The sequence below is a fragment of the Nicotiana tabacum genome, chromosome 17, assembly GCF_000715075.1.
Source record: "Nicotiana tabacum cultivar K326 chromosome 17, ASM71507v2, whole genome shotgun sequence".
Taxonomy (NCBI): Eukaryota; Viridiplantae; Streptophyta; class Magnoliopsida; order Solanales; family Solanaceae; genus Nicotiana; species Nicotiana tabacum.
In genome coordinates, this window is record NC_134096.1 from 133,536,284 (window position 1) to 133,556,334 (window position 20,051).

The 20,051-nt window shown below is 39.1% G+C and overlaps 2 protein-coding genes across 3 annotated transcripts; both read left to right on the forward strand.

Moving 5' to 3' along the window:
- The first annotated feature begins 1,296 nt into the window (after positions 1-1,296).
- LOC142171459 (uncharacterized) lies at positions 1,297-3,937 on the forward strand. Its single transcript, XM_075233815.1, has 3 exons — positions 1,297-1,960; positions 2,483-2,664; positions 3,764-3,937. The coding sequence occupies exons 1-3, from the start codon at positions 1,297-1,299 to the stop codon at positions 3,935-3,937; spliced, it is 1,020 nt and encodes a 339-aa protein (XP_075089916.1).
- Positions 3,938-6,294: 2,357 nt separating this feature from the next.
- Positions 6,295-19,534, forward strand: LOC107766067 (methyl jasmonate esterase 1-like). Of its 2 annotated transcripts, XM_075233808.1 has the most exons (4): positions 6,295-6,704; positions 17,398-17,669; positions 18,339-18,470; positions 19,094-19,534. In XM_075233808.1, exons 2-4 carry the CDS (start codon positions 17,493-17,495, stop codon positions 19,376-19,378), a joined length of 594 nt encoding a protein of 197 aa, XP_075089909.1. In that variant the 5' UTR covers positions 6,295-6,704; positions 17,398-17,492; the 3' UTR covers positions 19,379-19,534. The 2 variants fall into 2 exon arrangements, with proteins under 2 accessions (XP_075089909.1, XP_016440268.1); XM_016584782.2 differs by lacking the exon at positions 6,295-6,704 and having other exon boundaries at positions 17,231-17,669.
- The last annotated feature ends 517 nt before the right edge of the window (positions 19,535-20,051 follow it).

A 20,051-nucleotide genomic window follows, 5' to 3' on the forward strand; every position in this document is an offset into this window, starting at 1 on the left:
ACTTTCCCTTACCCAACATTCATATCCTTGTTGATAATTGTGCTAAACATGAAATCCAATCTTTTGTGGATTGTTATGCCGGATATCACCAAATTCTGATGGATAAAGAAGATGCAGAAAAGACCGCATTCACAACTCCATGGGGAACTTATTGTTATAGGGTCATGCCATTTGGTTTGAAGAATGCAGGGGCAACTTACATGAGAGCCATGACTACCATATTCCATGACATGATGCATAAAGAGATTGAAGTGTACGTTGATGATGTGATCATTAAGTCGAGAACACAAGCTTACCATGTGCAAGACTTGAAAAGGTTCTTTGAAAGGCTACGAAGGTACAATCTCAAACTCAATCCAGCCAAATGTGCATTTGGAGTTCCTTCTGGGAAGCTTTTGGGTTTTATAGTTAGTCGAAGAGGCATTGAGTTAGATCCCTCCAAGATAAAGACCATTCGAGAGCTGCCTCCCCCGAAGAACAAAACAGAAGTCATGAGTTTACTCGGGAGGTTGAATTACATTAGCAGGTTCATCTCGCAGCTTACAACCACATGTGAGCCTATTTTTAAGTTGTTGAAAAAGAACGCCGCTATCAAGTGGACAGATGAGTGCCAAGAAGCTTTTGATAAGATCAAGGAATATTTGTCAAATCCCCCTGTTTTGGTCCCGCCGGAACCTGATAGGCCTCTGTTTTTATATCTGTCAGTAATGGATAGTTCCTTTGGTTGTGTTCTGGGTCAACATGATGCCACAGGCAAAAGGGAACAAGCAATATATTATTTGAGCAAAAAGTTCACCACTTATGAGGCCAAATACACTCTTTTGGAAAGAACATGTTGCGCTTTAACCTGGGTCGCCCAGAAGCTTAGGCATTATCTTTTGGCCTATACAACTTACCTCATATCCCGAATGGATCCCCTGAAGTACATCTTTCAGAAGCCGATGCCAACTGGCAAATTAGCAAAATGGCAAATCTTGCTCACAGAGTTTGATATTGTTTATGTCACTCGCACTGCCATGAAGGCACAAGCTTTGGCTGATCATCTGGTAGAAAACCCGGTTGATGATGAGCATGAGTCTTTGAACACATATTTCCCAGATGAAGAGGTTAATTTAGTTGAAGAAGTAGTCCAAGATGACAGTCAAATCTGGAAACTATACTTTGATGGGGCTGTCAACATCAAAGGCGTAGGGATTGGGACAATTTCTGGTATCACCTACTGGGCAACATTACCCTGCCACGGCGCGACTTCGTTTTTTCTGTACAAACAACACAGCAGAATATGAAGCTTGCATCATGGGTCTGAACATGGCAATAAACCTAAATGTGCATGAATTGTTGGTGATGGGAGATTCAGATTTGCTTATTCGGCAGGCTCAAGGTGATTGGGAGACTCGAGACATCAAGCTCATTCCATATAGACAATGTGTGGAGGATCTTAGCAAAAGGTTCAAGTCCATCGAATTCAGGTACATTCCCAGGTTTCACAATGAATTAGCTGATGCCTTGGCCACCCTGGCCTCAATGCTTCCATATCCGGGTAATACTCACATTGACCCATTAGAAATTCAAATTCGGGATCAACATGGTTATTGCAATACAATTGAAGCAGAACCAGATGGTGAACCATGGTATCGTGATATTAAGCAGTTTCTGAAAATAAGAGAATATCCGGAACATGCTAATAGGGATCAAAAGAGAACTATTAGGCGACTCTCTAATGGTTTCTTTTTGAGTGGGGAAATCCTATACAAAAGAACTCTGGATTTGAATTTGTTGAGATGTGTAGATGCCAAAGAAGCTGAAATGATTATGAATGAGGTGCATTCGGGAGTTTGTGGTCCGCACATGAATGGATATGTTCTAGCAAAGAAAATCCTTCGGGCAGGATATTATTGGCTTACTATGGAACGAGATTGCTTTTGTTTTGTTCGCAAGTGCCACCAGTGTCAGATTCACAGTGATTTGATTCACTCGCCTCCTTCAGAGTTGTATCCTATGTCGGCTCCTTGGCCTTTTGTTGCTTGGGGAATGGACGTCATTAGCCCAATCGAGCCAAAAGCTTCAAATGGGCACAGATTCATCTTGGTTGCAATTGATTACTTCACCAAATGGGTGGAAGCTATTACATTGAAAGCAGTTACCAAGAAAGCAGTAGTAGACTTTGTTCACTCCAACATTATCTGTCGTTTCGGTATTCCAAAAACCATTATTACAGATAATGCTGCTAATTTGAATAGTCATCTGATGAAGGAGGTATGTGAACAATTTAAAATTGAGCATCGCAATTCTACTCCTTACCGTCCCAAAGCTAATGGAGCTGTTGAAGCTGCAAATAAGAACATCAAGAAGATTCTTAGGAAGATGATCCAAGGGTCTAGACAATGGCACGAGAAACTACCTTTTGCTCTTTTGGGATACCGGACAACTGTCCGTACATCAGTTGGCGCAACGCCCTACTTATTGGTTTATGGAACTGAAGCGGTCATACCTGCTGAAATTGAGATTCCCTCTCTCCGAATCATTGTTGAAGCAGGGATTGAGGACACTGAATGGGTGAAGTCCCGATTGGAACAGTTGAATTTGATTGATGAAAAGCGTTTGGCGGCAGTTTGTTTTGGTCAGTTATACCAACAAAGAATGGCACGCGCTTACAATAAGAAAGTACGCCCAAGAAAATTCGAGGTAGGACAACTTGTTTTGAAACGTATCTTTCCGCACCAGGAAGAAGCAAAAGGAAAGTTCGCACCGAATTGGCAAGGTCCTTACCTCGTCAAGAAAGTATTGTCAAAAGGAGCTCTACATTTGGTAGATATAGAAGGAAAGGTGACTGATATATCCGTCAACGTAGATGCGGTCAAGAGATACTATGTATGACATGGCTATGTTGGGGCATTCTTATATTTAGCATTCTCAGGTTGGGATGACGAAAGGCTATCATTCTCGCTACCAAACACTGGTCAACCCTAGTTATCCCTTTGAAGCCTTGTTTATATTTCTTTTTTTCCCCTCTTTTGGAACCAATGTACTTAAAAAAAAAAAAAAAAAAAAACCATCAAAACAAGTTCATGTTCATTGAACTACGTCTGACCTGATTCCGAAAGGATACGTAGGCAGCCTCACTCTGGGGTTTGGTCACACCAAAACAAAAATCCACATGTCCCTAGTATTCAAATAAACTGGGGCATGGTTTTATTTTATTTTCGATGGTTGTTCCATCAAAATGGGTCCAAAAGTTGTAATTCAGTTGAATATTTCTTTTTACCTTTCCCTGCTAAGACCTTCTGATCAACTTTCGAGAATGCTAAGTCAGTATACTACGGGTGATGCCGCAGTCATTGTAAAGAGAGAAAAATAAATGAGAGAGTCTTATTGGTGAAAACCCTCGCGGGCACTATAAGGCAATGGTGAGTTGAGAGAAGGATAGATGAGAGAGGTCAGTTGGTGAAAAGCCACAAAGGGCATCATTGATCGATTTAAGGCTTCGTACATCCCGACACAAGCATGGTCAAGACAAAGAACTCAATTTCAAAGTTAAGTTTACAACAGATTTCGAGAATTAGATGGTTCAAACGGATCGGGCATCCAGTCCAAAGTGCATGTCATGTTCATTGAAGTCAGCATTTTTCCTCTAGATAAGTCCTGTCTTATTCTTTCCTCTGAAAGGGACACTTCTTGATTAAGTTGTAATACCTATTAGTTCACCTTCTTATTTTCTTTCGCATTACTTTTTTGAGTCTCTTTCAATCTAATTTTGTCAAAGCAAAGCAAAGAAAAGGCCGCAAAACTGGTTACAGTTTCCCGTTATATAAAGCAAAGATTGTTCGGCATAAATCGTATGGGCAAAGGCATAAAGCCATCTATGATTTTCCTTGACGAGCAAAGGGATGGAAGGGCTGAAAAATGTTCCAAGGGTCAACAAAAGTTACTCAGTTAAAAGATTTTTGGGAGCAAGGTTGTTTGCACTACAAATACAAATGGTGATAGGCACAAAATAGTCAGGTTTCGATGCTGAGAAAGAAGATCTCCAGAAAGTAAGGATAGAATCTCCCGGAAATTTGTACGATCATCGACTGAGTTATCTTTTCTAACAAGTGTAATGGACGCAAGGTCAAGTCACCCAAGAAATCAAGGCCACAAACTGACCACCATTTTAAAACTAACAAATCTTTCTTTGTTCAGAACAGGAACACAACGATTTAGGAAACAGTTCGTGAAAAGACAAACACTACCAAGTGAAGTTCTCAAATACTTGATTTCCTTCCAATATACATGTAATCATGTTATTTTTAGTTTCATTATAGGGAATCAACACCCTATCTTCACCTCAGGGTACTACATCCCCTGGCTGCATTACTTTCTGCCAACATAGGGTACGACATTCCTTAGTAGCATCTTAGAGTTCCACAAGCCTCATTTTATTGCCAACATAGGGTACAACATTCCCTAGTAGCATCCCAGAGTGCCACAAGCCTCACCTTATTACCAACACAGGGTACTACATCCCCTGGCTGCATTACTTTCTGCCAACATAGGGTACGACATTCCCTAATAGCATCTTAGAGTGCCACAAGCCTCATTTTATTGCCAACATAGGGTACAACATTCCCTAGTAGCATCCCAGAGTGCCACAAGCCTCACCTTATTACCAACACAGGGTACTACATCCCCTGGTTGCATTTTAGTGCCAACATAGGGTACAACATTCCCTAGTAGCATCTCAGAGAGCCACGAGCCTCATCTTATTGCCAAACACAGGGTACTACACCCCCTGGTTGTATTTCTTATTGCAAACATAGGGTACGACATTCCCTGGTTGCATTTCTTATTGCAAACATAGGGTATGACATTCCTTAGTAGCATCCTAGACACCACGAGCCTCATCTCATTGTCAACACAGGGTACTACATCCCCTGGTTGCCTTCCATCTTATTAACATAGGGTATGACATCCCTATTATAAAAAATAAAAATAAAAATATCTTTTTCAATTCTTTATTCTGCAATAGCAAAGATAGTTTAATGTATTTTCAATAACTCACAAAAATTTCCTAGTGCAAACTGGGGCAGAAAATTTTTGTTCATTTTATTTGTTTCTCATGGCTCGCAGGTTTTTATGCAAAGTAAGGATTGGATGTGCAAGAAAAGACTCTATCTCTCGCCAGAGAAAGTGGAACGTTTGATCTCAACACCAGCCGCAACCAACTTCGACATAATGCGTGCGAAGACATAGGGTCTCAAGATCCATCTTCACATCATCAGATCAAGAAACAAGCTTGTGAGAATATTTCATAGTCTGTTGCATCAAGAGCATCAAGTTTCAGTCTAAAGTCAATGGGATAAGCAACTTAAGAATCGAGACTAGACTCCAGACGACATTTAGATAGAAATTTTGTAACTCTTAGATTTCAAGATTATGTAATTTTCTTTTCATTTTGATGTAATAGTAGGAACCGTAGATCAGAACCTCGAAGGAACATCGCTCTTCTCTCCATCTAAGCATACTCTATCAGTCATTTTTCACATGAACTACACGGGACCTGATTCCCTTAGAACCCGGGATATGTAGGCTGCCTAAAACCAAGGCTCGGTCGCAACCTCTTCTTTTCTCTTCTTTTCCTTTTTAAATAATAGTGAGGTCAAAAATCAGTCACCTGGTTAATTTTCTTTGCCTGAAAACTCTTCATGTTTCCAAGCAAAGAGGGGCATGCTGTGAACAACTAATTTTTGACCACACTCAAATTTTATACTATTTCAGTGTAAATATTTTTTCTAGGTGTAATCGTGATATTTTAAAACTTTTATCTTATTTTTAATAGGTTTTATTTGAGAAAAGTTAAATAAATTTTGTTCCGATTTATAAAGAGAAAAAGAATATTTACAAAAATATATGGTTTCTTTTAATTATAATTATAATAAATAAGTTAGTTTAGCTTTAGTATATTTTGGGTGTCATTTAATTATAGTGTAAATATTTAGTTTGCCTATATTATTTTAGTCTAAATATTAGGTAGTTAATTTTCTTATCTTTATATTTTATTTGTTTTAAAGAAAAAATAAAAAAAAAGAAGAAGAAAAAATAAAATAAACCAAAAGATTAATTCCTATATAATAAAACTAATCACTACCTCACGTCCCAACCCCCATGTCCCCAATTCTTTCACCCCCACACACACGATCCCACACTCAGCATATACACGATCTTACACCACTTCACAATCACTAGTTTTTTTAAGCACTATAAAACAAATCCATACACTACACAAAAGAAAAAAGAGAAGGAGGGCAATGAAATGGAGAGGACGGACAGAAAACTGGGGAACAAAAAGCAGGCCAATATTTTGAGAAGGACACAGTTGAAACAGAAAAGAGGAGGGGAAAAAGAAAGCAAAGAATCCTAAAGCTCAAGTCCTAAAAGTTTTGCAGCAGTAAAAAGAGAGTAGCATCTGCACTATTTTTCTTATTCAGCCCATAAACCTCTACTTTCCTCCATTTTTATCTACTACCACTCAACTTCTTTTTTGCTTTGAAAATCAGTCGCTAGTCGCTGTATAAATCCAACAAACTTGAGTTGAGAGGTGGGGGTTCGTGTTTTGATTTCTCGTTAAAACACGAGATATCATTCAAGTCCCGTTGCGAGCGAAGCTTCCGGTCCGCGTTTGTTTCAGATCCAAAGGAATTGTTGGAAAAGTTTTTACCTTTAAGGTTCATTCTAATCTTTTGCTTTAAATCTTTATCTTTTTCTTCTTTTTTTTTTGTATTTATGTGAATATGAATCCATACTATATTTTATGAATGTTGTTCTGTTATTTAACTATATGTTCATGTGGTTTGTAAGTTATATTTGAAGTTGTATTATTTTTCTGAATAGTTTCATGTCACTCTTTGTAATTAAAATTGGAAGCTTCATAAATTTAACGCACAAATTGATTCATTTGTGCGTTACATCTTTATTATGGACCATATTTAGATTTTTGTATTAATCTGTTGGATGCATTCTCATTACGACGTTATGAGTGAGTATGTGCTTTAGATCTTATAAAATTCGGAAAGTTTGATTTCATTTGTATTACTGCTTGTGTTTCACACATTTGTCATCTTAAATTTTATAATGTTAAATCTGTCATAAGGACAAAAGGACTTTGGGGCATGATATTAAAGAAGATTATATTTTTAAATTAGTTAAATAATTCAGTAACTTCAATCCCTTACCCTCTAGCAATTGTGACAGCTCCGAATGTAGATTCTTTCTTTTTGTCTCTTCGTTATATAAATTTCATTTGACTCTCTGTTAGCATAAATATTTTTTTTTTGCAAATAAATCGGGGTTTGAGGCTAAGCTATTAAATAGATTTTTTTTTCTCATTCCCATAGAGGATGGGGTTGTGGAAGAATATAACTAATTAGGTATAGACATATTATTAATAGAAAATAATTATAAGTAAGAGAGAGAGAAAGAGCGAAATGAGTAAGAACTAATTTAAGACTCCTTGTAGTAAGTAAAAATAAAATATATATATATAAATAAGTATCTCGGATAAAAAAAAGATAAATATATATATATATAAAAATAAATGTCTCGGATAAAAAAAAAAAACAAATGAAATATTTTGAATGTGCTAGTATGCTTTAGGCACGTGGTAATCAATTGAATTATCGTGATTATGTATACGTTCGCGTGACATAATTACGATTCCCAAAACTAATACCAAGGTATGCGTGCGCGCAACTTTGGGCGAAACAATCTTAAAAATAATAAAGTATTATTAATTGTGTATACGTACGCGTGACATGATTCTTGACACACCAAACAAAACGAATACACGTACGCGCGATTCGTTTCAAGATAATTTCATAATAACGAATAATCAAGCAATTAAAAGCAGTAAAAAGGTAAATGTACATAGGTTCTAAAATGAGTAATTAAATAATTTAATTAAGCCAGGTATGATTAAAGCGACCGTGCTAAAACCACGAAATCCGAGAGTGCCTCACACCTTCTCTCGGGTTAACAGATTTCCTTACCCGGTCGTCTGTGTTCGCGGACCGTAAAACAGAGTCAAATTTCCTCGATTTGGAATTTTAAATAAATCGGTGACTTGGGACACCAGAAATTATCCCAAGTGGCGACTCTGAATCTAATAAAACATCCCATTTCGATTAATGTCACTTAAATTGGAAAAACTCATTTCTTTCCTATTCCCCCGGGAAAAAGGAGGTGTGACAGGCTTCAGCTGTCGTGAAGCATATGCAATAACTCGCCCCTCCTGCATCAATACATAACCCAAACCTATGCGTGAAGCATCACAATACACAGTATATATCCCAGAACCGGAAGGCAACACTAGCACATGTGCTGAAGTCAATGCGGTCTTGAGCTTCTGAAAGCTCACCTCACACTCATCGGACCATCGAAACAGAGCATCCTTATGGGTCAATCTAGTCAAAGGTGCTGTAAAAGATGAGAAGCCCTCCACAAACCGACGATAATAACCTGCTAACCCCAAGAAGCTCTTGATCTCGGTCACTATCGTAGGACGAGGCCAACTCTGAACTACCTCGATCTTCTTCGGATCTACCTTAATACCCTCGCCTGATACCACATGTCCTAAGAAAGCCACAGAATCCAACCAGAACTCACACTTGGAGAACTTAGCATATAGCTTCTGTTCCCGCAAGGTCTGAAACACCACTCTCAAATGTTGCTCGTGCTCCTCCATGCTACGCGGGTAGATCAAAATGTCATCAATGAAGACAATGACAAACGAATCAATATATGTCTCGAACACCCGGTTCATCAAATCCATAAACGTTGCCGGGCATTAGTAAAATCGAAGGACATCACTAGAAACTCAGAATGGCCATATCTAGTCTGGAAAGCCATCTTCGGAACATCCGAATCTCGAATCTTCAACTGATGGTACCCTGATCTCAAGTCGATCTTAGAGAACACCCTAGCACCATGTAACTGGTCAAATAAATCATCAATACGTGGAAACGAGTACTTGTTCTTAAAGGTAACTTTGTTCAACTGGCAGTAATAAATGCACATCCGCATAGTCTCATCTTTCTTCTTCACAAATAACACCGGTGCATCCCAAGGCGATACAGTTGGTCTGACGAACCCCTTTGCTAGCAACTCCTCAAGTTGTTCCTTTAACTCCTTTAATTCTTTCGGCGCCATGCGATACGGTGGAATAGAGATAGGTTGGGTACCTGGAGCCAAGTCAATACAAAAATCGATATCACGATCTGGTGGCATGCCTGGAAGATCATAAGGAAACACATCAAAAAACTCCCGAACTACAGGCATTGAATCAATTGCCGGAGTCTCAGTGGTAGTATCCCGAACATAGGCTAGATAAGGAAAACAACCCTTCTCGACCATGTGTCGAGCCTTCAGAAAAGAGATAGCCCGACTAGATGCATTGACAGACAAACCCTTCCACTCCAATCTAGGAAGCTCTGGCATTGCCATGGTAACAATCTTGGCATGGCAATCAAGGATAGCGTGATATGGAGATAACCAATCCATGCCTAAGATGACTTCAAAGTCGGTCATATCAAGCAACAGAAGATCCGCTCTATTCTCATAACCACAGAAAGTCATGATACAGGACCGATAGACCCGATCCACAATAATCGAAACGCCCATTGGAGTGGACACATAAACAAAAGTACCCAAGGACTCACGAGGAACTCCCAAGAAATGAGCAAACAGAGATAAAATATATGAATATGCAGTCCCTGTATCAAATAGTACCGAAGTATCCCTACCGCAGACAGAAATAATACTTGTGATCATGGCATCTCAGGCTACTGCATCTGGTATGGCTGGAAAGGCATAGAATCTGGCTAGTGCGCCACCTGGCTAGCCTCCACATCTAGGACCCTACCCACCTGCCCTCTGCCTCTGGGTGGCCGGACGGCTGGTGGGATAGTTGGTGCTATAATCATATGTTGTTAACCCTGCTGCACTGCCTTGCCCCGAAGCCTGGGGCAGAACCTCCTCGCGTGAACAAGATCTCCGCACTCGAAACAACCTCTCGATATGGCAGACTGTTGACCTGAAGTCTGACCCTGATAGCCTGAATACCCATTAGAGGAACCCTGAATAGCTAGTGGGTGGTTGCATGGCGCTGAAATAAGGTCATACTAGAGCACCCCGAGGAGGAGGCGGTTTTGGATATGTGGTCCTGCTAGACTGACCCCTCACAAACTGACCCTTGTCCCCAGCCGGGGCACCATTGAACTCTCCAGAATATGGAAACCACTTATCCCTCATCACCTGCTCTTGGCTCCGCTGACGGACACCCTCGATCCTCCGAGCTATTTCCACAACTAGCCTGTAAGAAGTCCCCATCTCAACCTCTCGGTCCATAGTGGCCTAAATACCATAGTGCAACCCTGAAACAAACCTCTGCACTCTCTCTGCATCGGTAGGAAGTATGATAAGTGCATGGCGAGACAACTCAGAGAATCTCGCCTCATAGTCGGTCACCGACATCTGGCCTTGCTGAAGCTGCTCGAACTAAAACCGCAACTTTTCCCTTTGAGAGGATGGAATATATCTGTCCAAGAAGAGGCATGTGAACTTATCCCAAGTCATGGGAGGAGAACCCGCTGGTCTTCCAAGAAGATAGGACTACCACCATCTACGGGCCATGCCCTCCAGTTGAAAGGTGGTAAAGTCCACCCCGTGGGACTCCAATATCCTCATGTTGTGCAGTCTATCCCTGCACCGATCAATAAAATCCGGGGGGTCCTCATGCTGCTCACCCCCAAAGACAGGAGGATGTAGCCTAGTCCATCTGTCCAATAGCTTCTGCAGATCACCGGTCATAGCTGGTCTGGGCTCAGGTATAGTTGTTGCAACTGTCTGAGCTCCGCCCACGGGTAGTGCACCCGGGGTCTGATATACGGAAGCTGCATGCCCTGGAACCTGAGCGGTAGGGGTCTGTGCCCCCTCCCACCTGAGATGTGGTTGGGTCTGCTGGAAATAAACCAGCTTGAGTCATAGAATCCATGAACCGCAGCATACGACCCATGGCGTCCTGGAATCCCAGTGCGAACATGAAATCCACTAGGGTTGTGTCATGACCCAAAATCCCAACTTGTCGTGATGGCGCCTATCTCGATACTAGGCAAGCTGATAATCTCGATAAACCACAATTTCTCTTAAGTTTGAAAATACAATAATTCAACACAATACAAAATCTCACAAATACTGACATGAACACTCCCCAAAACCTGGTGTCACCGAATACATGAGCATCTAATATGAGTACAAATCTGGAAAATACGGTCTATAATAGTTTGAGTCCAGACACAATGAACAAGGAGAAAGAGAAGGAGAGACAAGGTCTGCGGAACACAACAGCTACCTCAAAATCTCCTGAAAATCAACCGCGCGAAAAGGATCAACACTCCTATGTCCGGGAACACCTGTATCTGCACACGAAGTGCAGGGTGTAGTATGAGTACAACCAACTCAGCAAGTAACAAGAATAAATAAGGAACTGAAGATAGTAACGAGCTACACAGTTATGGTTCATTTCCAGTAATTTCAGCAAAGAATAGACATGCTATCAAATCTGGCAGTTTAATGTCAAATGAATTTTTATACAGTTCCTGTTCATGTAATCCGTATATCAACAATCTTTCAAAGATTTCACAACAATGACATATAGCAACTAAGTGCAACAACAAATGGAAATCAAGTACCACCTCTTAGGACAACAATCACTCTCTGGGCTCCCAGCCCTCATCACTCCCTGGGCTCCCAGCCCTCATCAATCACTCTCAATGGGTACCCGCGCTCACTGGGGGTGTACAGACTCATGAGGGGCTCCTACAGCCCAAGCGCTATAAGCACGGACAACTCACGTGCTGCACGGACAACTCACGTGCCATAATATAAATATTTGGTTCTGCACGGCCAACTCACGTGCAATAATAAGCCAATAAGGCCTGCTGCAGACGGGCAGCCCCGATCCATAAAATATCCTCACAATCAGGCCCTCGGCCTCCCTCAGTCATAAATCTCTCCAGTCTCTCGGGCTCTCAATAATCATGAAATCAGCCCAAACACCAATGATATGATGTATCAATAATAATAACATAGACTGAGATAAAATGTGCAAGTAAAAACTGAGACTGAGTAAATATAACATTTAACAGGCAATTCAACAAGTACACGACCTCTGTGGGTCCCAACAGTACTATCACATAGCCTAAGCATGATTTCTAACATGATTTATAGTAAGATTTTATCAACACATAGAGGGCATATAGCTAACGACAAATTATTCAACTTTACAGTTTCCCGGGACGGACCAAGTCACAATCCCCTCGGTGCACGCCCACACGCTCATCACCTAGCATGTGTGTCACCTCCAAAATAATCACATGATACCAAAATCTAGGGTTTAATACCCTCAGAACCAGATTTAAAACTGTTACTTACTTCAAACCGTGTAATTCTTTATTCTGATATGCCCTTGCCACGAGAATTGGTCTCCAAAAGCCTCGTATCTCTTGGGTGAAGATCTTGTGATATTTCCTTGTTGGATTTCAAAGCTTGAACAAGATCTTGATGAACAAAGCACTTGAGCTTCTTCCTCTCTCTAGAACACTCTCTCTTCTCTCTAAAAATGTCAGATTTTTGCTCCAAAATGAGTCCCAAAGCCTATTTATCAAAATGGGGTCGGGTTATGAAAATAGAAATATTAACCCTCCGAAAGCAGGTCTGCGGTCGCATAATGGACCGCAGAATAGGTATGCGGGTCACAAAATGCACCGCAAAATCGATGCCCAGAAATGGGCTTCACTGGACAGGTTTGCGACCATTTTGCGGTCTTATAACTACTTCTGCGATCGCATAATGGTTCTGCGATCACAGAATCGCATTTTTCCAGATATTGGTAATTTAGTCATAACTTCTTATAGGAATGTCCAAATGACGAACGGTTTGAAGCGTTAGAAACTAGACTCGAAGATCTTTCATTTGATAGGTAGATCATCATATCATCACATAACTCCATATATATATATGTAGATATTCTCGTTCAAAGTTAGATCTTGTGCGAACTCACTTGAAACTTTAGTCTTATGAAATTTTCAACTTCTACATTCGATGCCGAAACCTATTGAATCAAGTCTGATTGACCTCAAATTTTGCACACAAGTTATAAATGACATAACAGACCTATTACAATTTACGTAATTGAATTCCGACCCCGATATCAAAAAGTCAACCCCCGGTCAAACTTTTCAAAAAATCAACTTTAGGCATTTCAAGCCAAATTCCACTACGTACCTCCAAATAATTTTTCGGACATGCTCCTAAGTCCAAAATCACCATACTGAGCTTTTGAAATTTTCAAAACTCCATTCCGAGGTCGTTTACACATAAGTCGATATCCTGTTAACTATTTCAACTTAAGCTTCCAACATGAAATTCATTCTTCCAAGCTAACTCCGAAGTACCTTAAAATCAAAATCGATAATTTACATAAGTCAGAATACCTCGTAGGAAGTTATTCAATACTTTAAATAGTTGAAAGGAGCGTAAATGCTTCAAAAGACCGGTCGGGTCGTTATAGGTTGGCTCTGTTGCAGGCACCTCGCACTACTCCTCAAAAATAGGATCCTCTACTGGATCCACTGGTGGCATGATTGGAACAACTCTAGGATGCCCTCGTCCTCTACCACGAGCTAGAGCCCTCCCTCAGCCTATGGCTCGTCCTCTAGCGACAGGGGGAGCAGCTTCTCCATGATCGGGTACATCTGACGCGCGCGTTCTCACCATCTGTAAGAGAATAAGAGAAAGATACTTAGCACAACATTAATTGCATAATAGGAGATGAAGAAAGAGTAGTTTACTAACACCCTATAGCCCATCGAAGATAAGTACGGACGTCTACGCACCGACCCGCAAGACTCTATTAGGCCTGCTCATAACTTGTGAGATCTAAGTGAACATAGTGCTCTGATACCATATTGTCACGACCCAATTTCTCCTATAGGCCATGATGGCATCCAACGTCGCCATTAGGCAATCCATCGGTGAACTAACCATGTGGTTTCTCTTTTTTTTAAATAAGTTTTCAAGTAATTAAATTCTATTTATTAAGAAATAAAGGGGTAGAAAATTTAGTAAATAAACAAGGGCAATTGAGTGGCGATCATAATGACATAAATACTCCAAAACAATGAATTCTACTAGTGTGTGTGCCAAGACCTGGTGTCACAAGCATATGAGCAACTAGTAGAATATACAAAACTCTAACTACTATCTGAAATAAAGTAGACAGAAAAATAGATACAAAAGAGAGACTCTAGGTGTTGCAGAAAGGCTCAGGAAGCAGCTCACCACTAGGCCTTAGGGTAACGGGGGTGCGCGCCGGTAGGACCGCCAGATGCACCTGCCTCAGATCCTGCATGGTTAGTGTAAAAGTGTAGCGTGAATACATAAATAACATGTACCCAGTAAGTATCTAGTCTAACCTCGAAGAAGTAGTGACGAGGGATCGACATCGACACTTACTACGGGGCTAACAATAAAAATGGTAAATCCCAAGCCGTACGGCCCAAGCCGGAAATAAATAACAAGCAGGCCATAACAAGCAGGAAAATAAATAATTCTTTCACAAATGGTAAATCCCAAGCCAGTTTCTGTCATATATAATTTTTAACCTCTCAGGCCATAAAATAATATCAAATATAATTACACTCCGGGTATTATCACGCACGATTATGCCGAGGTCATACGGCCCGATCCTGAATAATATGTACATTGTCGAGGGTCAAGCGGCACGAATCATAGATGCATCTATTCTACTGTCGAGGCGTTCGGCCCGCTCTACAAGAAAAGAGGATACTTAATGAACATCCGATTTAAAAGTGATTACAAGGCTAATACACGAAGAAGCACAATTTCTATTAATAGTCAAGTAACCCGCCAAAGCTCAAGTAAGTGAAATTCGGTCCTTTACAATTCCTCTATCAAGTTCCAATATAATTTAGGCACTTTAATTAACAAGTAAGGTACAAATATTACAAATATTTCATAATTTGGGTCCTACACTACCCGGACATAGCATAATTAGTAGCTACGTACGGACTCTCGTCACCTCATGCGTACGTAGCCCCCACAGTTAGAAGAAAATAGTAATTTAAATTACCTATGGGGTAAATTTCCTCTTACAAGGTTAGGCAAGAGACTTACCTCGTCTAAAAGCTCACTTTCCGGCCACAAATTCACTCTAAGAACCCAACTTGGTGCGGAACAAATCCGAAGATAGCCAAATATTATAATAATTAATCAATATGTGCTCAAAAGCTAATAATTCAACTATTAGAGTAATTACCCTACCCAAATTGGAAGATTTCTAAAATTCACCATCGGGCCCACGTGCCCGAATTCCAAAATTTTTTGAAGATAATTGTTACCCATAACCTCACGAACTCAAATATATAATCTTCACTCAATTCCATAATCATTTACGTGGTTAAATCTCATTTTTATCAAAACCTAGGTCTTTCATCTAAACCCAAAATTTTCATAATTTTACATGATAAAATCTACCCATAATCTATGTATAGAAATTACTTACCTTCAATAGCTAGGTGAAAATCTCTCTTCAAAGAGCTCAATATTCGACCAACAAGTGAGAGAAATGAAGAAATGAGCCTAAATCACTACTTAAATGCAACCCTTCTGCCCAGCGGTATTTTCGCACCTGCGGGAGGACCTCCGCTTCTGCGGGACCGCTTCTGCGGTCAACAAATTGCTTCTGCAGAATATGCTCGACCACTGACCCATCGCATATGCGGTCTAGTCCTGCATTTGCGAGCCTGCTTCTGCGGCTCGTCCCGCGCATTTGCGACCATGGCCAGGCTGCCCTATTCGCATCTGCGGACCCCTCCACCGCGGAAGCGAGTTCGCTTCTGCAAAAAATGCTTCGCTTCTGCAGAACTCGCTGACCTCTCCTCTTTCCGCTTCTGCGAGCAAGGCGGCGCATCTGCGGTGCCGCTTCTACGGCCATTCCACCGTAGGTGCAAATGCACCAGATGACAGGCACCAATAGCTCCTCTCCAAAGAGCAAACAACCCACGTCGACCCTCTGAATCCTATACGATGGCCCCGAGGCCTCGACCAAATATACCAACAAGTTCGTACACATAAAACGGACTCGCTCGCACTCTTGGAATGCGAAAAACAACATCAAAACTAAGAATCTCAACCTAAAACCAAATAGATTCAACTTATGAATTTCAAATTCTTCCAACTTACTCTGAGCGCGCCAAATCATACTTAAACTACTTGGAATGACACCAAATTTTGCGTGCAAGTCTTAAATCACCATAGGGAACTATTCCCGGGTTCAAAATCTCAAATGAACCTCGATAACACCAAAACCTACTCCAAACCAAATTTTAAGAACTTTTAAACTTTCAATAAGCCAACTTTCACTTTAGGCGCCGAAACGCTCCCGGGTCACCCAAAACCCGATCCGAACGCACGCTCAAGTCCAAAATTATCATACGAACCTATTGGGACCGTCAAATCCCGATTTTGAGGTCTTTTACTAGAAATGTTAAAGTGTTCCGATTTCAAACCCGAACCCTTCCAAACCTGAACTAATCATCCCCGCAAGTCATAAAAGAGTAAAAGCACAGACGAGGAGTCTTATTTAGGGGAACGGGGATTTAGAAAGTAAAACGATCGGTCGGGTCATTATATATATATATATATATATATATATATATATATATATATATATATATATATATACTCCATCTGACTCCATCCGTTTTAATTTATGTGAACTCATTTGACTGGGCACGAAATTTAAGAAAAGAGTGAAGACTTTTGAACTTGTGGTATAAAATGAGGCGCATATATATATATATATATCGCTTCTTGACTAATAAATTCATCTTTGACACGTTACCTTATATTCTTTGGGATTAATAATTTAATTATTTTAATATATAGATAACACCTACATCATAGCCACTAACTAGTAAAGAAAGAGTTATAATAATCAGCTAGTCAACTCTTTTCGAAAATAATTACTAGCTACTAATTTATGGACCTATCTTTTTTAGTTGTTTTTTTCCCCTTAGTTATTATGTTAAATAAAAGAAAAGTCTGTCATTAACTTAGACAAAACTAAGAGCTAAATGAAGTGTATATATATATATGAAGAATAAGCATAACGAATTTGATCAAACATTGATAGCCATTTCGATCTTTCCTGTTTATTAGAGAAATTCACATATATGGAAAAAGGCCAAAGGCGTGTAATCAAGTCGCATTTCGTGTTTGTCCACGGTTTAGGACACGGAGCATGGTGTTGGTACAAGGTAATAACAACGTTGATATCCTTAGGTTACAAGGCCACTGCTCTTGACTTGGCTGCCTCCGGCGTCCACTATAAGGAATCGGAAGAAGTCAAGTCTCTCTCCGACTATGTTGAGCCGTTGATGCACGTCGTCGAGCTTCTTCCGCCGGACGATCGGCTGATTCTAGTCGGCCATGGCATGGGTGGACTTGCCATTTCCCTTGCCATGGATAAGTTCCCAAAGAAAATTGCTGCTGCTGCTTTTGTTGCTGCTTACATGCCTGGCCCTGATTTCCCTTTCTCACATATCATTCAACAGGTATATATATTATCTCTTTCTTACTTTATTTTGCTCGATAAATTTAGTAGAACGTTTTTTATATAAGGTTGTTCTAGGTAAACTGTTGCTTGATTATCTATGTCATTTGCATTAAACTTTGTTTTAGTTCTTAACAAGTGTTTCAACAATCCCATATTGACTCATGCCTAGCTCGAAGAGACCTTGGAACAAGATTGTCTTCGACTTCGGATCTGGAACTAATCTATGTAGATTGGAATTTTAACTCCCATTTTACTCTGAGCGAGAAATTTTATTCTCGTCTTGGGACTATTTGGTGATCGTTGTTTCACTGTCTAACTAAGCCTATACTCCTATATGGATTACGGCTGTAATAATTCGAAGCTATATAAACGTTAGCTGAATTCATTTAAGATAAGTCATATCAAATATTTAACAAACAGTCTTACCATTATTATGTACTTTTTCAGGATAAGCTATAGTACTAGGTAGTTATTAAATATTGTAACACTGAATACGTTTTGCGTTAAAACTGTAGTATAATTTAATACATAGTCATAAACTAAGCCAGACACAAAGTAGTTCAAGATGGTAAACGTTTATTGAGAATTAATTAAAATTTGGAAAAAGAATTATTTTCTTCTGATTTTGTTTTTCCTAATTGTTTTCCTTTTATTGCTCAATCTGCAGTCAAATCAAGGGTTGGATTTTCTCAAGGACAACAAATACAAATTTGATAATGGTACTGATAAGCCCCCAACGGCTGTATACTTCGGCTCTAATTTTCTGTCGTCAAAGATGTACCAATACTCAAGAGCTGAGGTTAGTGCATTTTACACATTTATATTTTGTCAATAATTCTTCGCGTTAACATCTAATGCTTTTTTAAGAAAATCTATGTGCCGTATAAATAAAATTTCACGTAGATCAAAATAAAAAGTATTTCTTAGAATAAAAATAAATATTACCATTACACTTGTTGCTGGTGTTCCCTCTATTCTTGTCGCATAAAAAGAATTAATTAAGTAAATAAAAATATGTTCGTTTTAACAACTTAAAATTGTAAATAAGAGATGACCGCAAATTTCAACATGATATATTTAGAGAAGATATATACTCTAGGTTAAAGTCTTATGGTCACCCCTTTTAGTACATGTTTGATCTATTCAAAGAATCAAGACATCACATGAGGGAGTTTATTAAAAATATAATTAAGTATACATAAACAAAAGTATAAACTTTTAGATGAGGAGATTTTTCTACTACTATTACTGCTCGTACAACCTTGAGGAATCGAGACTAGTATAATAAGTGGACATATAATTCATCAAATATCATCATCATCATCATCTCATTACTCTCTAATATTTTGAGTAAGTCGATCGAAGAAAATAACACAAATAAAAGAATGCATTAATTATCGGGAGTTGCGTTCTTCTTCTCAGGATATGATCCTTGCTTCGTTGTTGATGCGACACACTCCAATGTTCCATGATCCTGAAGTTTTAAAAGAAGCAGAACTCACTAAAGAAAAGTATGGTTCGATTCCAAGAGTCTACATTATGTGCAGTCAAGATCTGTCAATGAAGGCAGATGTTCAACGATGGATGATTGAGAAGAATCCACCACAAGATGTGAAGGTTATTTTAGGTTCAGATCATATGGTCATGTTCTCTAAAACTCAAGAATTCTGCTCTCGTTTGATGGAAATTGCTGAAAAATACCATTGAAATTGTATATATGGAGATATGTATAAACAACATTAATTTGTAGGAGTTTAGCTTTGACGATTTTAAAACTTTTTTATGTGTGTTGTGCAAAGATTATTTTCTCCGTTATTTGATTTTACATTGTCTACAATATGAGTGTTTTATTTTCAATTTCTACTATTTTTTTGTATTTACATTTTCTACTATATGAGTGTATTATGCACCTTCTACTTCTTCTTCTTATTTTAAATTTGTATTTACATTTTCAATTATATATACGAGTCTAGAATATATTGTTCATCTATTTTTCCTATTGTTGTTTCATTCCTAAATAAGAATATTGGATTGCAAATCATATATTTAATTCATGAATTTTCAACTAATATTGGAAAGATTGAAGGAAAGTCAACGCATCACAAGTTCATTTTCATCAAGCTAGAATAATTAAATCATTTCTCATTGTTATTAACATTACATGTAAACCAAAATGTGCGTTCCCAAACTCTACTTTTTTACTTTCATCTCAATTCATTATGTTACTTTCAATTGATTCCTTTTGGTTTCTGTATATAATAACAAACTCATATATAGTTGATTTGATTTTTTTCGGTGAAAATTAAATTTAACTAACTGTGACCACTCCTTTATAAACAGATACTAACATATCTTTAGACGAATAATTACATACAAAAAG